This window comes from Myiozetetes cayanensis, unplaced genomic scaffold (genome assembly GCF_022539395.1).
Source record: "Myiozetetes cayanensis isolate MyiCay16 unplaced genomic scaffold, myiCay2020 scf32, whole genome shotgun sequence".
Lineage (NCBI taxonomy): Eukaryota > Metazoa > Chordata > Aves > Passeriformes > Tyrannidae > Myiozetetes > Myiozetetes cayanensis.
In genome coordinates, this window is record NW_026087544.1 from 4,978,803 (window position 1) to 5,002,977 (window position 24,175).

Here is a 24,175-nt window from a genome sequence, read left to right on the forward strand (position 1 = left end):
ATCTCTTTCTCTAGGTCTTACCACAGTGGAGAAAGTGTGGAGGCCAAATCACCTTCAGGAATGTCAGGGCAGGGCCAGTGGCACTCTGAAGGAGGTGCTTGTCCAGCAGGAAGGATCCTACCCCACAGTATCCCAGAATATTCTGAGTTGGAGGGGACCCACAAGGATCATGAGTCCAACTGTGAAGTGAATGGCTTCCACCCCACAGAGAGGAGCAGTGTGTGTAACACATTCCTCTAAATTATATGGATAAGGAGGTTTAATGTCAGCTTCTCAGACAGCTGGGAAACACTGCTCCCTGCTTGCCTGCTTAGCTAGCAGCTTGGATGTTTTATGGTGACAGTATTAAGTCTCTGAGCTCTCGGCTCTTGTGCTCTGGAAACGTGGTGGTGAGAGATGAATGGCTCCAGGCTGGAGAATTGCCTTTTCTCTTGCCTGCCTGCATCATGTGTTTCTGTTTGCCCTTTTTGCAGGTAGAGAAGGCATTTGTAGGGCTGTCTTCAGTGTGGCCTGTGTTGGGACATCTTGTGCGTGAAAAAGCCCCTTCAGCTCGGTCCTTTGCAAAGTCGTTTGTTGTCAGGAGCTGAGATGTGCAGGTGGCTGTGAGGATGGTGCTGACCCTGGCAGATCAACTCCTGGGTCAGTCTGGGCACGCTGACCCTCCTCAGAGTTTCCTGTCCATCTTATTTGATACTAGTCCTGTGCAGGAGATAACCAGTGCTTTGATCTGAACGTGGCCTTAGATTGGAAGATTTGCTTTATGTGTCTTGTAAATGTTCTTTCAGTATCTCCTCTTCCAGAGCAGGTGGCTCAGCATGTTTAGCTTGATGCTTTAAAACTCTGATGATGTTTTCATGATACAGTTTGCTGTCTGTTTTTAGCAGGAGAAGAGCTACAGGTACCATGATACCACAAAACTTGCAGCATCACTTGTGCTTCACTCTTCCAGCATGGGGTGGGCTTCTTCCCAACAGAACTGCTTTAATGCATCTTCAAGAGGGGTTTCAGTGTTGCAGTGAGTGGTCTCTGAATACAGAGTTTGTCTTGGGGAGAAGACTCAATGTTTCTGATACCTCAAATCTACAAAATATAAGTGGAGGGAGTGTTTATCAAGGTGCATTTGAACTGAAGTTACCCATGATAAAGATAGAAAGTTCCCAGCCAACTGAGAAAACACCCAATAATAAACCAATTCTTTGGGAAAAGAGGAGCCAGTGAGCTGTGGAAGGATCAGTGTAATTCCAGTCCCTGGAAGGATTCTTGGAGCAGCTCATTAAACAGCTTGCCAGTGTTTATAACATAATAGGATAAATAGTTGCAACACAACTAATACTGGTTTATATGATCTGTTCTCAATCAATCCATCTCAGTTTGGTTTGGCGGGAAAGTTGGCTCCCTGCTGGGTACGAGCGATGCGAGTTCAGCGGGATCCCTGAGAGGAATTTACCACAGTGGTCATTTATCAGTGAAGAAGGGACAGTTTTGTAATATTTTTAAGCAGCACATTGGGCTGAAAACCTTTGTGTAGGGGGGCTTTCAGTGACTTATTGTCAGTCACAGGGGGCTTTTAGGACAGAGCCCTTGGTGATGCAGCAGTGAGTGCAGGCCTGGTGTCCCACTGCAATCTGCTTGGGGAGCAGTGAGGAGATGCAGGAAAGCTGGAGAAACTAAATAGTGTAAGTCAGGTGCAGAGCACCGTATCTGAAGGGGATAAATCAAATGCATGTGTGCAAACAAATCAAAGATTGTGAAATAGAATAATAAGTTGTAGCTGTGTGAAGCTGCTGCAGTTACTCTGGCTTCCTTGCCCATTTATACCTTTCATACCCTTCCATTTACACCCTTTATACCCTTCCATTTACCCTTTAAAGATGGGGCTGAAAAGCAGTGCCCCGCTCAAGTGTGGAAATCACAGACAGCACGTAGAATAATTACTGCTCCAGTTAAGGGAAATATTATGGTAAGTACATCTCGGGATGAGGCTCCCTGCTTTTGCAGCTGGGATAAGAAGGTTATTTGCCTCTTTTTTAAATGCATGATCTGTGAAGAAAGGGTGAAGGAACTGGGCATGTTCAGTGTGAGCTTGGGAAAGTGAGAGGCAATTATCTCTTAAAGGCAGAAAAGCCTCTTAGCAGTGAGGTGGGCATTAGGAGGCACTGGGATGTGAAGCACTCAGCTGTGCTGCTGAGGGAAGCTGCAGAACTCCTTTGGAGCAGAATTTTCAGTCCATTTTGGTCAGCACATTCAGCCTGTCCGCAGGTCGTGCTGAGGGGACCTCAGGGCTTCCCTTCCTGCTCCGCAGTTTCTGAGAACTAAAACGCCACAAATGCGATTCTTAAGCAGACTGGTGAAATGAAATGAGGTATTTAGGACAGTTATCAGCCTCCTGGAACTTAAAATTGCAATTTTCAGCAAATGTATTGAGCCATGTGGATTTACCACACCAGAACAGCTGCTCTTCCTGGCTTTTTATTTCCTGTGCTCGGTTCTCGACAGGATTGTTACGAGCGTTGGAATTTTGCCCTTGTCACAGAGCTTGCTTGGCAATTGCAAGAAGTTCTTGCTTTTCCTGGACAAATTCCTTGCTGGAATAGGTCCCACAGCCCAAAGGATTGTCCAGGCAGTCCTGGTGTCGCTGTGCTGGGACAGGTTTGATTGGGAAGGCATTCAGTGTGTCCTGGGCTGTTCAGGGATGTGGGTTGGGGCAGCTGGAGTGATGTCTCCAGATCAGTCTCTGGATGAACCCAGCTTGCCCAAAACTGCTTGCCAGTCTGCTGTCTTCCTCCAGCCTGGATCTTTTCTATGCATCCCTCCTTGTAGGAACTTGAGTAATGATTTTGCATCGTACGTAAGAGTTTTATATGTATTTTTAAAGTTTTGAATAATTTGCGGTTATTAGCCTGCATCACAAAATTTTTTGCCCAGGAGAGGAGGAAATAAGATGCCGAGACAATAAATGAAGTTTTTGTGGAGAGCACAGGGGAGAATTAATGCTCATAATTCATTTGAGTAGCTGTGCTTTGGAATCGTCTCCTCCTTCCCACATATGAGTCATTCAATTGGTATGATGTCTTTCTCCAAAAATCTTGATGACTTTTGCTGTGTGGGAATAAAAGTTATGATACCAACATTTGTGGGGTTTTTTTCTCCTTGCAGAGTTTGGTGTTCATTTAGCAGAACTGACTGTGGATCCCCAGGGAGCTCTGGCCATCCGGCAGGTGAGTTTGCCTGGAACTCTAGAAGGAATTTTGATGGTAATTTCCGTGGGTTTTAAAAACATTCCTTTATGTTTCCAGGTTAAAAAAAAATCAGCTTTCTATTACTGTTGCTCCATTTTCTTTTAAATTTCTCAAGAGTCTTTCTCTTTCAACATTACTCAGGTGTTACACTCTTAGTTTTTTGCAAATAGTGCTTTTTTGACTTAATAAGCCCTGATGCCCCTCTGAAAGCAGCGTGGTGGGATGGGAGGCTGAGCAAAACAGGTCAGGGCTGATCCTTGCCCTGGTTGCAAGATTTGTTCCTGATTCCTGCCCTCTCTTCTGCTCCAGCTGGCATCTGTCATTCTGAAACAGTATGTGGAAACTCACTGGTGTTCCCAGTCGGAAAAGTTTCGACCTCCAGAGACCACAGAAAGGGTAAGACTTGGTTTCATGTTCTCCTTTGAGACACTTTATCCATCGAGAATATTAATTTTGTGGGCGGTTTAAAAAGTTGCCGGTGCCCTTGTGTATTTTGAGGATTAATGGCTTCAGTTAAGGGTTTCTGACGTTTTCCACTTCAAAAATCTGGTTTCAGTTGCTTAAAACAACACTGGGCTTGAGAAGCTTGGGCTGATTCCTGTAGGGAAAGTTCAGCCATAATGCTTCTGCTGCTCTCAGAGCAAGACTGGAAGAGAAGTTGCTTTCTAAGTTTCACAAATACTGATTCTGGCAATCCCTTTTCGGAGATTTGCTAAATCTTTTGTTTTTTAGCTTGGGACTTAAAGGCTATTTTCCCATGACAGAGTCTAGTTTAAAGCTCTTCTGGGTTTCATTAAAAAGCTGTTCAGCAGGAATGTTTAGCAGCTAAAATGGCCAGAGATTCCAGCCCCTTCCACTCTGGCTGTTAACTGGAGCATCTTTCACATCTAGGGTATGATTCATCCCATCCAGAGATAATTGCTTGAGTTATGTCCCAGAAGTGGCTTTTATTTTTTCCTGTCCCTTCAGGGTTGGGTGACTGTTCTTGTTTACTGAAATCTTCCAAAGTAAGCAAACACAGTCCCTGACACTGGAGCTGGGATTTGTCTCGGCTGCCTCTGGATGTCTTCCATGTAGATATGCACATCCTGTGTAGTTGCAGCTGTGAGCTGTTTGCTGTGTGCTTGTCTGGTGCTCTGCCTGAGAAGATGCTACGTTAGAACACACCATGCAGCTTTCCATAAAACAATTATGGGGTGCAGGGGGGGTTTTGCCTCGTGGATGTTCATTTAGTAAAATCAGTGTTGAATCAATAACCAGGATACAGCCACAGGTACAATTTTTTTTTTTGTTACTGAACTGTTTCACGACTGTGGATCTGTTTTTTTCTGAACACTGTTGTTCTCTCCAGGCAAAAGTTGCCATTAGGGAGCTGCTCCCCAACGGGCTGAGGGAATCCATCAGCAAGGTGCGCTCGAGCGTGGCCTACGCCGTGTCTGCCATCGCCCACTGGGACTGGCCCGAGGCCTGGCCCGAGCTCTTCAACCTCCTGATGGAGATGCTGGTCAGTGGTGATCTCAACGCTGTGCACGGAGCCATGAGGGTGCTCACAGGTAGGTGGGTGCCAGAGCTGGGCAGGGCTGATGTAGGAGGCGGTTTAGGCTTTTCCCTGAGCGAGTGTTCTGTCACTTTTCACTCCAAATTGAAGACGTCAGAATTTGCTTCTTTTCTGCTCTTCTCCTGGGCCTGTTGCTTGTTTTAGAATCGTGTGCTCTACAGGTGCCACCAGAGCTGAGGAAGGAGGTTCTGTGCTCCAGGTTATAGTTCAGCAGGGACTTTGATTGTAACACCCTGTTTTTTCCAGATACCTGCAGTTTTCAATGTGCTGTTTTAATTCCTGCCTTGGAGGATTGTCTTGGGTAGGCCAGATGACCCTGGTCTGGTCAAGTACAAATCAACATGTTTCCAGTACATTTACTCTTTCTCAATGATTCCATTGTTGATGTTGCCTACAAATTGGGTTTCTTATAGGATCTTCCTTTTGTTTTCCATTTTTTAGAGTTTACCCGGGAAGTGACAGACATACAGATGCCTCTTGTTGCTCCAGTGATTCTTCCAGAGATGTACAAGATTTTCACAATGGCAGAGGTATGGTCTTCATGGTGAGGCTGGTACTGGATGGAATTAGTGGGAATGTTTCTTGGAGCAGAGAAGGTCCAGATTCAATGGTTAAGCTGTACTGTGGTATGAGTTAGACTTGAAGAATTTTCTGGATGATGTGATAGTTGGGAGCAGCTAATGATTCAACAGAAATGTTGGAGCTAGTGATAAAATGCAAGAATCAAGCTAAAGCAAAATATAAATAGAATGAAATGAGAATTAAAGGAACTATTTTGTGTCAAAAGAATCATGTGTTCCTGATGTTTGGTTTGAACTTTTCTCCAGGTCTATGGGATCCGCACCAGGTCTCGTGCAGTGGAGATTTTTACCACGTGTGCCCACATGATATGTAACATGGAGGAACTGGAAAAGGCAAGAGTTTAGCTTGACATACAAGAGACTCTGAATTCAAACTGAGTGAGGTTCTAAATAGTTGTTAATATGGAAATGAAAGGTTGGAAAATGATGTACTGTGTCAGCTGGAATTCTGGGGAAGAGGCTGTAATTTAATACGTGTAAAGTGGCAGATTCCCTGCTTTACATGCATGCCTTGATACTGGGACTGGGGTCCATAATTAAGTTTAATTTGTGACTTAACCACTTACATGCTTGTGACAGCTCAGAGAAAGGGGAGTCAGCGTGGAGAGGAGCTGGTGTATCATCCCTTTGTTTGGAAATCCCTGGCTTAGCTCCCAGTCTCCAGGTGAACCTTGTATCCCAATGATCTGCCAGGCCTTGTGTTCCTGAAGGAGTGGGGGAAGCCAAACCCAACCCAGGTTTGGAAGAACAGCTGTTAAGAAACAAACACTCTGCAGTCAAGCATCTTTATACAGGAGTCTCCTGTCTGCCTCTAACTGAGCACACCTGCATTTTATGTGGCCTTTGACCAGTGGGTTTGCCAGCACTCCCAGACAATAAATGCTACTTTCTAACTTTCTAGGGAGTGAGGATGAGGAAGAGTGACTCTCACTCTGCTGGCTGGTCATTGCTGAGTGCTCTGTGTGCTGTTCCCTCCCTGTTTGAACAATCCATTGCAGACTTTTGGGAAGTTCTGACCATTACACCATATCTGGACTGCACTGATACATTGTGCAGCTGGTACCAGTATCCTAAAGACAGTAATAGCTCCCCACTGTCTTATTCTGCAGGAGGGCTGAAAGTGTCCTTTACATTGGATACAAAACTTTTCCTATTGAAATTTGACTTAAAAAAAAAAAAAGAGGGGGGGAATCTTTTTATAAGCAGTTGATTTAAACATGCAACTCTGCTCTCCTGGCTATGGAGTTATGGAGAATAATCTCACTAAAATTATTTTGGTCCAGTTTTACTTGCTCTGCCAAGAACTACTTATGGAATGCTTCGACATCTGGAAAAATACTTGCTGCGTTTTCCTAGGAAGAGTCATCCTGTTAATCTTCAGGCCAGCTGTTGATGCTCAGCTCACAAAGAGCTTGTTTGGTGTGGGGGAGGGTGGCTCTGGAGGGACAGAAATGCCAGCCCAGGGTGCAGGGTAATTGTTGTGTGTGATGGAGTCACCCCAGTTTGTTTTGTAGCCTGGGGATGTCTGGGTGGTGCAGGGTAGGGTTCAGCTCATCAAATAAAATGCCTCCTTAGAAGGATGAGCAGTGCTCCTGAGACTCTCCAGACTGGATTGTCTGGATCTCTCTTTAGGCTCAGAATGATGAGTTAGATGTGGGGGTGTGTTTTTGTGGCAGCCTGTGCTGTGGGGTTTTCAAGGGTGGGATTCAGGTGAGCTTAGTTCCCAGCACGAGGAGAGAGCCCAAGTGATGTCTGAATCAATTTTTTCACGTGCTCTTGCAATATTCTGGAGTTGCCATGAGTCCCTCTTCCTTTTTGTAGCAGGAAAGTGCAATTTCTGGTGCTTCTGGTCAGAAATTCTGTGTCTGGTATTCACCTGTGCTTGCCTTGTTTGTAACCAGGGTGCAGCCAAGGTCCTGATTTTCCCTGTGGTGCAGCAGTTCACAGAAGCCTTTGTTCAGGCCCTGCAGATGCCTGATGGACCAACATCAGACAGTGGGTTTAAGATGGAAGTCTTAAAGGTGAGTCACTTGAGACTGCTGAAGTGAAGAAAGAATTGAATACCTGCACCCAGTCACATGTGCTGGGAAACAGAAACTCCAGAGCATGGCACATCTCCTGCTGTTGCTCATGGTATGAGCAGTGAAGTTATTTGGCTCCCAGCACCACTGAAATAAATTGTTCTGCCTGCACTGAGGATATCCATGGTGTGATCCATGGAGATCTGTCCATAAAATGATCCATAGGGATCCAATCCATAGAACCATCTGTCCTTGTCATTCATTTTCTGATCTAAGGTGCTGTGGATGTGCCTTGAGCACCATGCTCTGTAGTTAAATATCAGTCTTTTCTAAAGGTGCTGCAGAATTCTGCTGCAGTGAAGTTTTAAAAGCACTTTATGTGCAGGTGCTTTTCTAGAACTTGCCTGCTCTTTAGTCTCTGAGAAAGAGAGATGGGGCAAGTCTGTATTCTCCTGGTTTCCTGGAGAAAGAAGGTTGGATTGGAGAGCTCTGAGTGCATGGGGATGAGGGCCACTGAAGGCATGAAGACCCCTTTAACAGCTGGGAAAGCACTGGAACTGTAGGATGTGCTGCCTGCAACGTGGCAGAGCCAAGAAGAGCCAAAAGCACAAGTTGCAGGATCAAATCCATATCTTTCATCTCCTTACCTGTGTGCTGGGGTGAGCGAGGTTCAGGTCAGGGTACAGGTGTCTGAGGATGGACACTGAGGCCCATTCAGCCACCTTCCCTGAAGAAAACAATAAGGAAGTTATTGAAGACAAGCATCAAAAGCTTTTCGTAATGACCAGCTTTGTGCTGCAGTAATGAAAATAAATGCTGGGAGGTGCCCTCTTGTTACTCAAACCAGCAGCTCTGAGCTCTGTGGAACTGTCCCAGTCCTGTTCGAGGCAGCAGTGCCTGCTCAGGGCATCCTGTGGCTTCTCTGAGAACAACTGGAGCTGTTCTTGCTGTGCAGCACCAATGGGAGGGAGATTGGGGCAGGATGTTGACAGAGTGTCTTGTCTTTTGTGGGTTTTTTTCCCTTTCCATTGGCTGTGCACTGGGATTCCATGGACAATGATACACAGGAACACCAACGTGAAGGGGACACTCTGCAGGGTGTCATCTCAATTCAGACCAGCCTGCAGCTCAAGAATGTCTGAATCTCTGACTCCAGATACTCAGATTTGGGTGGTTAATGAGAAGAAGTGGTTTTCAGAGGAAACACAGGAAAACATTTGTAACTGATGGTGTCACTCTAACCAGAGGCCAGTTCTGTTCTTGGTACATCCATCCATTCTGCAGCATGTTTTGTTATTTACATCACACTGGCATTGGGGCTGCTTGCACTGGTGTGTCAGCACTGGTCTCACCAGTAGGCTCTTGAAGAGTGTGACAGGCTGGGAAAGTGCCTGAGGAAATGTCACCAAGTCCTTACTCTGTTGTTTAACTGTGTGAGGGCCTCTGCTTTTGGCCTCTGCAGGGGAGGTGCAGCACATTTGGGTCTGAATACACTCCTGTGTGTCAGGTGGCATCCAGGGCAGCAGAGAATCAGTGTGGATTTTAACAGTGAATTCAGGAGATCTGCTGCTGACAAGTGGTTTGTAGGAGGCTCTTTTTGAAGAGATGAGTGTTCTTAGCTGTTGACTTAAGGCTTAATTCATGGTTTTGTCACTTAGGGTTTCTTAAGCTGATGATACCAATTTTCTGAGGGAAAAGGGATTCAGGTGAAAGACCCATAAATTGCCTTCACTTTCAGAGAAGTGGATTTTACAGTCATGGTAATGCAGAAGGAAGAAACCTCAGGGGATTAGTTAAGCCAGCTCTGCAGATGAGGCCCCCTTGAAAAGCTGATGCAGTGGAGGAGGGAATTGAGAATCTTTTATAGCACATTTTCAACCAGATGCAAACTCAATCCCATCTTTTATTCCCTAATGAAGTGCTGTGCAGCAAATGACAGGAAGACTTTTTTTTGCCTTGCCTGTCTCCTGAGAGCTTTGCACTCCAAGGTTCGTGGAGTTCCTGATGGAAATCAGAGGCAGCCCTGACCTAAACGGTCGTGCTGTCCATGTCAGAATGTTCTGCAGGACAGTGTTGAAAGCTTTAGGGAATCCTGCTCTGCAGTGTGCAGATCAACCTGGTCTTCTGGGACAGTTATGGACAGTTATCCTGGCTGGGAGAGTGAATAGGCTGGGTCACAAACCACTGATGGTTAATGTGTCCCCAGCTGCTCCCAGTACAGGTACAAGTTTACAAGCAGTTAGCAGCAGGAAAGTCAGGGCCTTTAATCCTTGGAGGAGATGGGAGGTTTGACCACAACAAAAATGTCATCTGCTGTGAGGATTAGAAGGAAATGCCCGTGGTGTAATTATTATTGTGTTGTTTAATAGTTCAGCGTGAATTAACTTGGTGCCTCTGAGGATGAATGAGCTGCAACTGTGCAGTTCTTGAATCCTAATTCCAGTGTTGAACATGCCACTATTGATTGTTTTGAGAGGAACAGAGTGATTAAACATGTCAGGTGAGAGATTTAAGGCAGATTTCACAGCAATGGAATACAGATATGATGTACTTAGTGTGCAGTAATTAACCAATTAACCACCAGTCTGAAACATCTTACAGTCTTGCTGTTGTGCTCCTTTGCTTGTGCTTAGAAGCTGTTCAGCACCTGTGGGTCAGAGAAGTGAATGCTTACGTTTTTCCTGCTGTTGGAAGAAATAATTAGAAAAAAATAATTAGTCATGCCCTCTTTGTTCTTGGGAGGAAGATGAGCTGGTGGCCATGTCACCTGCCCCTGCTTCACTCTGACTGACAGTGCACTTTATTGTGCTCTCTGCTGTGTGTGTGTTAAGGTTTTTATCCAAAGATTTGGGGATTCCTTTTCTGTTTAAAGACACAGGTAGGAAGCCAAGCGGGGTTCAGGAGCTGTGGGGCGAGCAGGGGTTCAGGGGCTGTCGTTTGCTCTCCCAGTGGTGGTTTTGGGGTGTCTGTGAGTGGCTCAGGTGTGGATGCAGTGCCTGGCCTGGCCATCAAACATCTGCTTGAGGAGCAGCATGGCCTTTGCTCTGAAGAGACAAGGGCAAGGGTTTCCTTGGAGGATTCAGTAGGTGCTGGAGCAATATGTGGGGATTGGCAGAGCAGGAGGAGATGTGTGTAGCATGTTCTTTGAGTTCACATAAGCAGTGGGAATTGGCAGAATGAGAGGCCAGAGGTTGAAATGCAGCATCTGACAGGAGAGTGCTCTGTTTTTTAATGACTTGCTCTGCAGGGCTGTGGCAACCTTGCAAATGCAGCCTTCTATTGTTACAACTGCACAACTGCAGAGCCATTGAACTGAAGAACTCTCTCAGCACTCCAGCAGTGCTTCCTGCAAGATTGGCTGGGCATAGAGCACAGAAACATTTACATGGGGTTCATAAGCAGTGACATATGGAGCAAGCCTGTGTAGATGCTCCTGTGGCCCTAGGCAGGGTGTTGAGTTTGCAGCACTCCTGCAGATCAGGTTCACATCCTCTGTCAGCACCTGCATAATTTTTTTCCCCAGAGGCTTCAGCAGACCCTTCTGTAATGATTCCTCCCAGCCCCTGCCAGACTCATTCCCAAACTCACCTATCTGGATTATCTCTGCTCGTCTCTAATATTGATACTAAATGGCTGTTGTTTTCCTGGAAGGCAAATTCCTATTTTTTTTTTTAATTTCTCTTAATGTACCCAGTGCTGCAAACAAACAAACAAACTACACAAAGTGGTTTGTGTATTGGGTAAGCAGAAACCAAGTGACACCTGCGTGTCTCGGAGCAGCCACTGGTCAGGCAGTTTGGCAGGGGCTGATCCATAACCAGTTCAGTGTAACTGGAGCTGTGCCCCTGTGGGAGGAGATGGTGGAGTGAGAGCTCTCTGGCTCCTGGAGGATCCCCAAAGGGTTTTGGCAAGCGTCACTGGAAGGGCTCCCCTAAGTCAGGGTGATCAGGTTCTCAAAGGTCCAGGCACAATCCCCTGTGGAGCTGCTGAGCTGCTCCCAGAGCAGCCCCTGCGCTGGGCTGGCAGAGAATTGGGAAGAGAATTGATCTGGCTGGGTGTCTGCTCCTGCAGCTGCTCCCTGGGTGTGCAAACCGATGTGTTGCTCACGTGTGTGTGGGAAATGGGCAGTGATCTGGTTTTGCATGACACTGGAGTTCGTTTTCTGGGACAAGACAGCTTCCAGGTGGGAATTGTATCCAGACAGTGCTGTGCAACCAAGTGCTTTGGATTGGAGTCATTGCCTTGTCACTGGATTATGGCCTTGTCTTCACTGCAGTGGCACATCCTGTGTCCTCCCATTGCTTCCCTGCACAAGAGGAAACACGAGGAGTGTGGGTCAGTGCTCGTGCAGGAGAAGGGATTGTGTGGTCAGGAGTGAAGTGAGAGGAGGAGACCTCGGTGACAGGAGGACTTTGGATGATCTCAGTTGTTAGTGAAACGGCAGCCTGTGATTTGAGTGTTGATGGTTTTCCCACTTTTGCTTCTGACTGACGTTCTTTTTGGTTCCAGGCTGTGACAGCGCTTGTGAAAAACTATCCCAAGCACATGATTTCATCGATGCAGCAGATCCTGCCCATTGTCTGGAACACCCTTACGGAAAGTGCTGCTTTATATCCTTGGGAGTGAAGGGCTTTAACTGGAGTCCAGCAGGACAAGCTCAGTCTCAGACACAGCAATGACCTGGATGCTGCTGAGGAGCACGATGTGTGGAGTGGCCTGCCCTGCCAGACAGAACAGGATATTTCTGTGACTTCAGGAGGCCCCATTGTTTCATTTAGGTTGAAAGAGGAATTGGAACTAGAGTGATCTTTAAGGTCCCTTCCAACACAAGCCATTCTTTGAATCTATGAAAGCACAAGGAGCTGTTTGTTGGCTTTTTGATGGTGTGTTTCTCCCTCTCCTGTCCTGACTCTCTGACTCCCATTTCCCAGGGCTTGAGGCTTGTGGAGAGGCCTGGTAGGGAGCAGAGCCAACCTAAGGTAGGATGTGGGAGCGTGGGGAGGCTCCTCACCCTTGGGCAGCAGTGAAGTGTTGAATTGGCTCACGTCCTCTGGCAGGAGTGGAGTCTGAGGGGTTCTGTTCTTGCAAAGTTTTAACATAAATGAAGTTTTGGGTTACCTTGGTGGGTTTGGCCTAAGTTCATCAGATGATGTGAAGGATGGAAAGTGGTCTTTGAACTTGGGCAGTGCACAAAGCCAGGAGCTCCTGGGGCTTGTCTTCTCTGTGAAACACAGGATTCTGCATAAAATCAAAGGGGTTTTTTAAGGAAGAAACCTTCCCTAGTTATCAGGAATTGTAAGATAGAAACAGATTAATTCCAAAATGGATGAGGTTCTTAAGACACTTGCATTTCCTTAACTCCATCCACTTATGTGAGAACAGAAGTAAATTACACAGAAGAGGTGGAGGACCCTGTGGATTCTGATGGTAAGAGCTTGCACTGCACTTCTGCCTTCTTTTTTGAAGAGAAATGGAGTTACCTAAAGATTGCTGTCAAAAGAGTGACTGAAACACTGGGGGAAATTGTGCTTAAAGGTGCATTTATGGTGTCAGAACAGTGTCCATCACTTCTTTGCAAGTTACTTGTGATTGTAATCAAGGAAGCTGCACAATTTAAGTTTTCTAATGGCTCGAGGGATGAGTCCAACAATTTTGAGGGAAAAGTAATGGAACAAAAGGAAACCAAATGGGGTTTAGGTTGAGCTTGATAGTTTTTAATGAGGGGGGTGTAGTGGGGAGAGGGCAGAAAGTGATGAGGTCAGAAATCCTCCTGGGGCTGCTGCTGCACCGGATAGTCAGGGAGAACGAATAAACATCTGGTCAGACAAGGTAACAGTTTGTAATTATTTTGACATCCATTTGTACCTTTCTGTATATTGGTATATTAATTCATGTTGGTTTTTTTTTCCCCCTTTGTTCAGGTGAAGTGCTGGGCTTTGAAAATCTGGTGTTCAGCATATTTGAATTTGTTCACGCCTTGTTGGAAAACAACAAATTCAAGAGCACGGTGAAGAAGGCTTTGCCAGAGCTGATCTACTACATCCTTCTTTACATGCAGATCACAGAGGAGCAGGTGAGCATGTTTGTCATGTAGGAAGCAAAAAAAGAGAGATTTAAACCAGCAAGTGTCCTGGGAAGAGTTTCAGTGCCTGGAAACTGCTGTAGTCTAATAGGTTGTTCTGTGACTTTGCTTTGGCAAATAGGGGCAATAACATCTAAAAGTTCCCAAATGTTGTAAGGTAGACAGTAAATCACAGATTCCAGAAGGGTTTGGGTCAGGAGGGACCTTAAAGACAATCTCATTTCAACCCCTTGCCGTGAACCAGGACACCTCCCACTCACCCAGGTTGCTCCAAGCTCTGTCCAACCTGGCCTTTCAGTGATGGGACATTCACAAGTTGCTCTGGGCAACATATCCAGTGTCTCAGCACCCTCTTAGTAATGACTTTCTTCTGTATATTCAATCTAAACTTACCATCTGTCAGTTTAAAACTGTTGCCCCTTGTCCTGGGGCCCTGGTAAAAAGGCAACAATCTTTAAGGCAACAGTAAAAGTCTCCCTGGAACCTTCTCCAGGCTGAACTGCCCCAGATCTCCCAGGCTTTCTTCCTTCCTCCCTTCATGAAGGATTATGATGATGTGAAAATGAAAGGGATAAAGAGGTTTCTCTGAGAGCAGAAATATTGTGCTAGTAGGGTGAAATGATTTGTACTGAAATTCTGCATGGCTCCTGGCCTCCCAAGCCTGACAGCCATCATCTTTTAGTTTAGGTAGACATGCATAAAAACAGGCACTCTGTTAAAAGATTCATCTGCTTCTTCCACTCCTCATCTATAAATAAAGCTGTGTAGCACTGATTCCAGGTCAGGCATTAGTTCTGTCAAACTCTGATCTCAAAGGAGGGGCAGAAGAGCAAGATGAGCTCAGAACAAAGAGAATTTCTCCTTTTCAAAGGTTTTCTCCAATGGAACAGAAGAAAAATCAGTTGAGGATGAAGATTCCTTACGGCAGAGAAAAATTCTGAAAATAGTTTTGCACAACAGGTTGCTGGGAACAGCAAAGCTGCCTTTTACCCGTGGTGTCCTGAATCCTCAGCTGCCCTGTTCTTCTTGTCTCCTGCAGATAAAAGTTTGGACTGCAAACCCCCAGCAGTTTGTGGAGGATGAAGACGATGATACATTTTCCTACACAGTGAGGATCGCTGCCCAGGATCTGCTGCTGGTACGAAACATTTTAGATACAACTGGGAGAGCAATAACAATTGACAAAACCCGGCCAACTTTCCCCAGTCCCACACAAATGAGTGTTACCATTTCCTCCTGCACAGGCTGTGGCTGCTGATTTCCAGAACGAGAGTGCAACTGCCCTGGCTGCAGCAGCTACGAGGCATTTGCAGGAAGCTGAGCAGGCGAAAAACAGCGGCGCTGAGCACTGGTGAGGGGCTGGGCAGGGAGGGCACGGCACTGCTGTGAGTGGGGAGCTCTTCTGCAGCCTGATTTAGTCCCTTGTTATCCATGACACTGCTCCTGATGGAACCTGAGAGAGCTCTGATTAGAAGAAGCCAAAGCAAGCTGTGCCCAGGCTCCCTCCTTCCAGAGCTTGACATTCCTTAAAGCATCTCACAGGACACAATAATTAGTTTTACAAAATCAGAAGGGAAATCGGCAATGCTTTCACTTTGTGTTCAACTAATTGAGTTCAAAATTTCAGGAATACATTTAAATATATATTAATTTCTTTTTTCACTTGATATCGAGAAGTGAGATAGGTGCTGTATGCAGATAAATGTGTTCAATTTTAGAACTTCAGAGTTGCAGTTTTTAATGTTGTTTGGGGATAGAAGAAGAAAACTCCATTGCAGGAGTACCTGGTTGCTGGTCTGTAAGGATTCTCTCTTGGTTTTTCAGTGCACTGGTTCAGTGTTTGTGTTTAGTTTGAATAGTAAAGTCAAAGTAGCCACTCTGAGCAGCAGCTGAATGTCCATGAAATCAGACATGAAGTCCCTGTCTGCCTTAAATGTGAGAAGTTGTAAAATAGGTTCTTGGCTTCATAAATAAAACCAAGGAGAAGTGATGTTTGCACATAACTATTTCATTATAATTAACAAAATGCTAATGCAAACTTAGACATTTTTAAACTTTTAATGTACTGGGTATCCCAGTGCTCCTGCACATAATTAATCAAGGCATGGCTGGAACATGAGCCTTCATCTCTTATTTATTATAAGAACAAAATTGGTACAGGTAACAAACTATTCAACCAATATTTTAGGAAGTGACTGAGAATGCTGCCTGTCCTGGGGGAGTTTCCAAGCCCTCATCCTACAGGCGTTTTTGAGTGTTCATTTCTTTTTTAAATTCTCTTTTGAGATCAACAAAGCTACTCATGGCTTCTCTTCAGAGTGTGTTTTTCTTGAGGTGATGATGTGGGGGAAAACCTAAAGGCATCTGAACTCTTTTGCAGGTGGAAAATCCACGAAGCCTGCATGCTGGCCCTGGGCTCAGTCAAGTCCATAATTACAGACAGCGTGAAGAATGGGAGGATACACTTCGACATGCATGGCTTCCTGACAAATGTGGTCCTGGCAGACCTCAACCTTTCAGGTAGGTGGGACCCTGCATCCCTGGGAGTGACTGCTGAGTGCCACCCACAGGGAATCAGTCAGGTCTCTGTGTCCACGTGGTGGTGGGAAGTGCAGTTGTGCCCCTTGTTCGTGGGAGAAAAATAAATCTTGGGAGTTCTTAACGTGCTCCCAGTTCTAATATGAGTCCTTTATGTGTGGGACTGTGCTTTCAGTTGGAACTCATTGCTGGCTGGGTGCTGGAGCCTGTGGGGCTTGGGGAGCTGGGTGGAAAAGAACTGCTCTGTTGTCCTATGTGTCCCTGGGAAAGACACCAGCAGTGTTCAACCGCCTTCAGAATTCCTGCAGCACCAAATCATCCCTTTCTTTATGCTGAGGCTGACAGTGGTTGTAGCACATGAATTCAAATAATTCTTCTGGCTAAGTGGGATTCTGTTATTGGGAACTCAGCAGGCTTCTGCTCTCTGTGTTATCTTACATCAGTGGGCAAGAAAGTAAAAAGAATTGTTGAAAGTCAGACCTTGAAAGTCCTTGCAAATTAAAATTTTAGGAGTTCAGAGCAATGTGAGCATCATTGGTGAGTCCACACTGAGTTGTGTCAATGCAGAAAAAAAAAATAATCGCTGGGTGCTTTCATTAAAGAAACATTTATTTAAGCCCATTACAGAGAAGGGTTTTTGACTGGAGAAATAATGTGCAAGGCCTGTAAAAAACCAACCTCGGCAATTTACACATATTTACATACATTTACATCTGTGGCATTGGGTTGTAAATGAGCTATTGTGCTCTAGGGAGGGCTCCTGGAGTGAGTGTGGAGATGGTTCTCCCAGGATATCCGTTTAGTGGTCAGTAATGGTACAGACAAACAAATCATGACACTGAGTTAGATAACCAGGATGTACTTGCTGTACATCTTGCCCACAGTGTTTTATGTCCTCATCTTAAAATCAGTACTTGCAGAAGCATGGCAGTGAAGTAATGGCAGTAAAGATGATGAGGAACAGAGAGCATCACCTGTTTGGAGCTAGCCCAGATAGGTAAGGAGACTCTTAGCCTGAAAAGTCAGCAGGGTAAATTGTGACAAGACACATCATACCTTGGTGAGTGTAAGCAGGTGAGTAGATAATGAGTGTGTCCAGTGCTTCTGTGGTACTGGTGAATGTTCTGTTCTGTAACTGCAAGGTGATGGCCCCAAACTGGAAAAGCAATCTGTGAAAGACTCCTGGGTATGGGCTTTGTTACTCTGATTCCTCTCCCTAAGCTGCTGCTGCTGTTTGCTGCAGCTGGGGACAGAATATTGAGCTGGATGAATGGGAATTACTGGAAGAGCCTCTGTTTTCTTCCTTTGCTTTTGTTCACTGATGAACAAATTCAAGTGTAGTTTTCAAGTAGCCGAAGTGAGGAGGGTCTCTTATAAACAAATGAGAAATTATTCTTTGAAATAACTAAGAAAATTAAAGTGGCTTCTGCTGATGAACAGAAATTCTTTCTATGCCTGCGTGCTTGGCTTGTGTGCCACATCTCAGTGTTTTCCTTACTGGGATGGCAAGATTTTAAATAATGGATGGAAGCAGCTGTAATTTTAAACTCATAAAGCTTATTCTGAAACCATGAGGTGTTTTTATTTTTTTATGTTTTGTTTCAGTGTCTCCTTTCCTCCTGGGCCGGGCTCTGTGGGCCGCCAGCCGTTTCACCGTGGCCATGTCCCCAGAGCTCATCCAGCAGTTCCTGCAAGCCACTGTCAGTGGGTTACACGAAACCCAGCCTCCCTCTGTCAGGATCTCTGCAGTCAGAGCCATCTGGGGGTGAGTAAACCCTGAGGTATTTATTCCCCAGCCCCAGGGACGGGGGAGGTTGTAAATCACGCTGATAAAACCGAGTTGTTCAAATATTAATAACATTTCTGTATGGGCTGTGGAAGGTTCTGCTTTGAAGGAAATAAATGGCAGCTTAACAAGTGTAATCCTGCAGGTTCAAAATAGAATAATTCTCATGGAGTCCCAGGTTGGCTGCAGTGAAGTGTTGTGGTGGGTACAGTCACAAGGAGAAGCAGCACAAGGTTGTGATGGAAAGCACGAGGATGAAACCCAGATTGCTCCTGTTCAGTCCCAGAGGTGACTGACACCACACAGGCTTATGGAGCCAATCACAGCAGTAAGAAGTGTTTGGGGTTTGGTTCTCTTACCCCATTTTTGTCAGAAGGAAGCTCTGCTGTACCGATTCTAAAGTGAAAAATGAACATACTTGTAAAATCAAAAAAAACAACCAAAAAAATCTGCAAAAATGCCACTGTTCCCCACTCTATTCCCACCAAAAAAACACCTTATCTCTTTTTTGCACTGAAATATTAATGAATAAATGAAGGCAGAGATTTATAACTTAGTTATTCCTGAAATTGCTTTATCATCCCCCAGCTCACGTTGTAGAACATGGTAACCAAACACTTTGTAAGCAGGGAATGGGCTTCTTTCCTTTTCTCCATCAATGGACAGTTCTTAGGAGAGATCTGTCCCTGAGAGGCAGTGGAAGCTTCCAACACCACATGGCTCAATTCTGCTTGTGTGAACATCATGGATGGAATGAGGAGGGGAGGTTCCTGATGAGAGCTTTCCTCCTCATTCCTGCTGAGCTGCTGGGAGGTCAAGCAGTAGTGGACTGAAGGGGAGAACTTGCAGAGGAGAGAACTTAAGGAATTAGAATGGATAGGATGAAATAACCCCTTATATATCATCTAGAGTTAAATAAATAAGTTACTTCAGTATAGTATGAGTGTATTTTTGTATTTCTTGCCTAGCTACTGCGACCAGCTGAAGATCTCTGAGAGCACCCACGTGCTGCAGCCTTTCCTTCCCAGCATTCTGGATGGCCTGATCCACCTGGCAACTCAGTTCAGCTCAGAGGTGCTGAACCTGGTGATGGAAACACTGTGCATCGTCTGCACGGTGGACCCAGCATTTACAGCCAGCATGGAGAACAAAATCTGCCCCTTCACCATTGCGATATTCCTGAAGTACAGTAACGGTAGGCATTGCAGTCACATCCCCAAAGGACACTTGGTTTTGCTGATGGAAACTTAATCAATGATAACTGAATGAACATTGATTCCTGTGGTAAGGGGAGAGGGGAAGGCTTGCTGCTTTGCCTAGGCAGAAGAGTGGTGGCAAAAATGGAGAGGTCTCTGTGTGTGTGTGTGTGTGTTTTAGTAAATGGTGCTTTCTCTCTCCAGATCCCGTTGTTGCTTCTCTTGCCCAGGATATTTTTAAGGAGTTAGCTCAGATAGAAGCCTGCCAGGGTCCAATGCAGATGAGGCTGATACCAACCCTTGTCAGCATCATGCAGGCCCCTGCTGACAAGATCCCTGCGGGGCTTTGTGCAGTAAGTGCTTCGGTGGGGCATGTGGAGATGTTCCCTGTGCTGTAACGGGGGGGCTGCTTTGGACATGCCTTGGGGCAATGACTTCAGTCACTGGGAGAGGTTTCTCTGTGGAGAGAAGGCAAACTGCAGCTTGTGGGGGGGGAGATGCTTCCAAAAGTTCACTGTAAACAGCTCCTTTGGTCTTCTTGCAGTCTCTGCAGTGAATCCCCAGTCATTTCGCTTTGACTGTGCCATCTTTCAGCAGGAGCAGTCTCCCATCGTTGGTGGAATGCTCTCCAGCAGGCTACATGATTATTCCTTGCACTGCTTCCTAAGGCTTTTTCTGATTTATGCATCACCCATGTATAAATTGGAGATAAATTATACAGGTGCCCAAATAAAAGATTAAGCATTGACTGTGCCGAATGATTGTATGGGATTAAACCCATAAGCATCCTCATTAATATGCTTGTAATCTGCCTATTAATTGGTATGACTGTAACAATTGCTTATGGGTAATTAAAATGAATTTAAATCAATATAACCAAGTGGAACAAGTCAGCTAGAGCAGTTCTCTGGCTGTTCTGATTAACATGCATCTGTTTGCCACGTCTAAGTGGTGACACTGCTTTTAATGTTGGGACTGCCTTGGGAACTTTCACAGCTCACACCAGTGATGTTTGGGTGCGTGACTCCAGGGTCCTCAGATTTACAGATTATTCTAGACTGTAAATTCAGGGTGTGATTGCAGCAGGGGCCACACCTCTGCATTTCTCACCTTTGCTGTTTGCAGCAGGGTGGGTCGTGCTGACTTCTTGCAGTGTGGCTGCTGCTGTGACAGTGCCTCGGTCTGTACTTTCCTTTCAGACTTCTATTGATATCCTGACCACGGTTGTGAGGAACACAAAGCCCCCTCTGTCCCAGCTCCTCATCTGCCAGGCATTCCCTGCAGTGGCACAGTGCAGCCTCAACACAGATGACAATGCTACTATGCAGGTAACACTGTGGGGAGGGTGAGGATTGCAGGGCTGTGCAAATCCAAGAAAGGTGACACAGCCTTTGAGGGGGCCCAGGCTGTGCTTGCCAGTTGCTGTTGTTGACCCCCTGAGGAGTCTCAGCCACCTCCAGTTTGCCAGGAAATAAATTACTGTTTGTTCAGGGCCTGTGGTGACTTCTGATCGTTCCCAAATGTGGAGGACTGGAGTGAGTAAAGCAGCATCCTGGATGTTTTTTGTTTTAATGCACTGGAGCACGTTAAACAAACAAACCCCAACAGGAAAAACGGAACACAAAAAAATCCCAAACAAAGAAACAAATCCATATTACTTTTCTTCCCCCATAATAACGTTCATCACACCTAGGAGTGGAAGGGCTGTCTTCAGGGACACATAAAGGCAGCAAAAGACCTCCTAGCCCTCCCCCTGTTCCTGCTTGCAGCTTTCTGCTGTACTCATTTAAGTGGGAGGGGGAAAGCAGACTTGTTTTTGACTGAGCCAGGTGTGGGATGGAGGGAAAGCAGGGAATCATCTCCCATCATCAGTACTGCCTCAGTTGTGCTTGCTGGCAGGCTTGGCTATGGCCTGATGTCTTTGGAGTATTTAAGCAAGAAAGAAAAAGCATTAGAGGTGCAGGAAGCCTTTTCATTCCAGCTGCTAGCCAGTGTCTGAATAACAAAGCTGGTTTCATTCCTTACTTATTAAGAAGTTCCATAGTGGCAGCTGCCCTTTGCCGTGTGAATACAGATCATGGAAATGGCTTTCCTTAAAGAACAGACCAGTAAGAACAGGCTGGAGAGCAGCAAGAAGAGGTTCCAGACCTGCATGCTGGTTGCTTTTTGGATCTGAGAAGGATTCTGAAGGGCTGCAGCTCAGCTCTGGGTTGGGTTTCGTTCATGCCACACTTCTTTGTCTTCATCTCTTACTTGTTGGAACCTCCTTGAATTTCTCTCTGGGTAGCAGGATTGGCACAAAACCGCAGCCGCTTGTTGTATTTATGAATTGATCCTCTTGGTCACTGCCTGGGCAGCGAGGAGTGTTGTTCTTGACTTGATAACGAGCCAGAGTCTGTAGAAACCACTTGTAAATCATCTACAGGTGCCAGCAGTTGGCCCTGTTGTTTCCATCCCGGCTCAGGGTCGTTTTGGGGGGGTGCCTGGCCATTCCCTTGCCCGGCAGTGACGCTGTGCCCGTGCTGTTTGTTTGTCTGGTGCAGAACGGCGGCGAGTGCCTGCGCGCGTACGTGTCGGTGGCGCTGGAGCAGATCGCGCAGTGGCACGACGAGCAGGGCCACAACGGGCTCTGGTACGTGATGCAGGTGGTGAGCCAGCTCCTGGACCCCCGCACCTCCGGAGTTCACCGCCGCCTTCGTGGGCAGGCTGGTGTCCACTTTGATTTCCAAAGCGGGAAGTGAGCTGGGAGAGAACCTGGACCAGATCCTGAGAGCCATCCTGAGCAAAATGCAGCAGGCGGAGACGCTCAGCGTGATGCAGGTGAGCGGGGTGGGCACCCAGGAGAGGGAGGAGAAGCACCAAGAAAAGACATTTTCATAATTTTTTTTTTTTTTTTTTAATCATTTTGTGCTTGATTATTTGTGGCTTGTGCGGGTGGAGGGTCTGTGTATCCCCTTGAAGTAGCCAGGAAGATTCCTGCTCTGATCACAGAGTTGTGGAATATCCTGAGAGGCACCCAGAAGGATCAAGTCCAGCCTGTGGCCCTGCACAGGACACCCCAACCATCCCACCATGTCCCTTAGAGCATTGTCCAAACGCTCCTTGAGTTCTGTTATGCTTGGGGCTGTGCCCACTGCCCTGGGGAGCCTGTTCAGTGCCCAACCACCCTCTGGGGGAAGAACCTTTTCCTGATATCAAACCTAAACCTCCCCTAACACAACTTCCTGCTGTTCCCTCAGGTCCTAAACCTTTTGTTGTCAGATTACATGGTAAGACAGGCTCTTGGGAGGAAACTTTAATGCTCCTTGAATAGTTTACCATGCCCATTTAATGCACCATGCCCTTGTGCTTGTGAGCAGTAAACCTTTGGAGTGATAGGGGTTGCCTCAGCAGGGATGCTGTGGCAAAGGCAGCACATGGTTTTGAGCGGGTCTGTGCTGTATTCCAAGGATAAATCCTTGGGACCTGGGAGAAGGTGAGCTTTTGGTGGATGGGAGGTGTAGGTGGCCTCCATCAGGTGAGAGACCAGAGCATCACGATCTCTTCTAGCCTTGACCTACTTGTGTGGCACAGTTTTATGGAGTGATTTTTGTCCCTGTGGTCTTCATTCTCCCTCCTGTCTTTCTTGTGTGTGCCCTCAATGTAAAACAGCTTGTGCTGGCTGCCCTGGTTCCTCAGCAGCAGCTGGGGAAGGCTTTTTGCTGGCAGTGCTGAGCAAAATCCTGCCACTGCCCACAGTGCAGCACTTGGCTGAGGCTCCCTTTGCTTTAACCCTGTTATCTTATTTCTCTGATTTTTGAATGTGCATTTTCAGCCAGCACATGGTGTATCATCAAGGCCATTTGGATGTCAGCAGAGATCTCATCTGCTTTAAGATATTTTTTTTTCCCCCTGGCTACGCTGCTGATTGTTAACCGGAATGGCTCTCACTTTGCTTTATTTTTGGATTTAAAAGATGTGGAAGCTTAATCTAAAGCACTCCCATGCAGCCCCTGTAGCCAAGGGAAAAGAGCCTTTCACAATGCTGGATTCCTTCCCTGTGTAAGCCTGGAAGATGGGCCTCTGGAGTTGGGCAGCTTTTCCCTGGGGAAGGCTACAGAGGTGCCCTCAGACCGGGAGACTGACATTTGGACATGCACAGCAAATGAATTCTGCCTCTGGTCTTTAGGAGTCAGCTGTAAAACTGCATCTTGTAAAGAGACCTTTCCAAAACCTGCAGTTCTTTCCCTAAAAGCATGTGTTCAACGTGCACTTAGAATTGGGAAGGTGCCGCTGAGTGGTGATGTGATGGTGTGGGAGAAGCGTGAAGGTGATGGTGGGAAATCCCTGGAGTGGAAGGGGAAGAGAATGTGGGTTCTGGCTGTGGATCAGTAATCTTTGACCTGAGGATGTGACACATTTCTGCTGGACATGTCCAGATTCCAAGCTCTGTGCAGAGCCACCTCTGCAGCTTCTGCTCAGGGAGCACACTGGCCATTTGCTGTGTGAGTGTTGCCATACCACATTTTTGATGGTCAAAAGTCAACTGCAGCCAACCTCTGACATTTTTTAAATAGCTTTTTAATCTTCACTTTAGGAACGTTTGTTAGTTTGGGCATGGGTGTGAGTAGATTTATTCCTGCTGGGTGTTTTTGGGGTGATTGAACACTGCTGTTGACTGTAGTAGTTCAGTGCCTGTGTTTGTAGCACAGTGTCTTGCAGCTGGTTGTACTTTCCCTTCCTCCTGGGCTTGGTAAGCACAGCCTCCATTCCTGCAGGGAACCCAGTTCCTTAAATATTTGATAAAACATTGCCAGCTATTAAATTATGTACAGCTAACACTGCCCTTCTCCTCCTGCAGTCCCTGATCATGGTGTTTGCTCACTTGGTTCACTCCCAACTGGAGCCGCTCCTGGAATTCCTGTGCAGCCTCCCCGGCCCCACTGGCAAACCTGCCCTGGAGTTCGTGATGGCCGAGTGGATGAGCAGGCAGCACCTGTTCTACGGGCAGTATGAAGGCAAAGTCAGGTGGGATCCACAGGTCCAGTTGTGGTAACTGCCATCATCCCATTGCCATTCAGTGCTGGGGGTAGGGAAAGGGGGAGCTGCTTCAGACTTGGATTCCTGGGTGCCAGCAGAATTGCTTTTCCCTGCACTGTCAGTTCAGCTCAGGAGAGCCCTGGGAACTGGAGCAA

The 24,175-nt window shown here is 46.4% G+C and overlaps 1 protein-coding gene across 1 annotated transcript in view; it reads left to right on the forward strand.

Moving 5' to 3' along the window:
- Positions 1-24,175, forward strand: part of IPO9 (importin 9) — a 36,813-nt gene that overhangs the window by 5,409 nt on the left and 7,229 nt on the right. The window contains 19 exon segments of the mRNA XM_050327108.1: positions 3,157-3,218; positions 3,549-3,635; positions 4,591-4,792; positions 5,239-5,327; positions 5,625-5,711; positions 7,280-7,399; positions 11,909-12,009; positions 12,768-12,826; positions 13,321-13,472; positions 14,521-14,619; positions 14,726-14,832; positions 15,862-16,001; positions 17,625-17,784; positions 18,774-19,000; positions 19,206-19,354; positions 20,201-20,329; positions 21,545-21,679; positions 21,681-21,821; positions 23,842-24,008. Coding sequence (XP_050183065.1) covers positions 3,157-3,218; positions 3,549-3,635; positions 4,591-4,792; positions 5,239-5,327; positions 5,625-5,711; positions 7,280-7,399; positions 11,909-12,009; positions 12,768-12,826; positions 13,321-13,472; positions 14,521-14,619; positions 14,726-14,832; positions 15,862-16,001; positions 17,625-17,784; positions 18,774-19,000; positions 19,206-19,354; positions 20,201-20,329; positions 21,545-21,679; positions 21,681-21,821; positions 23,842-24,008 — 2,413 coding nt within the window.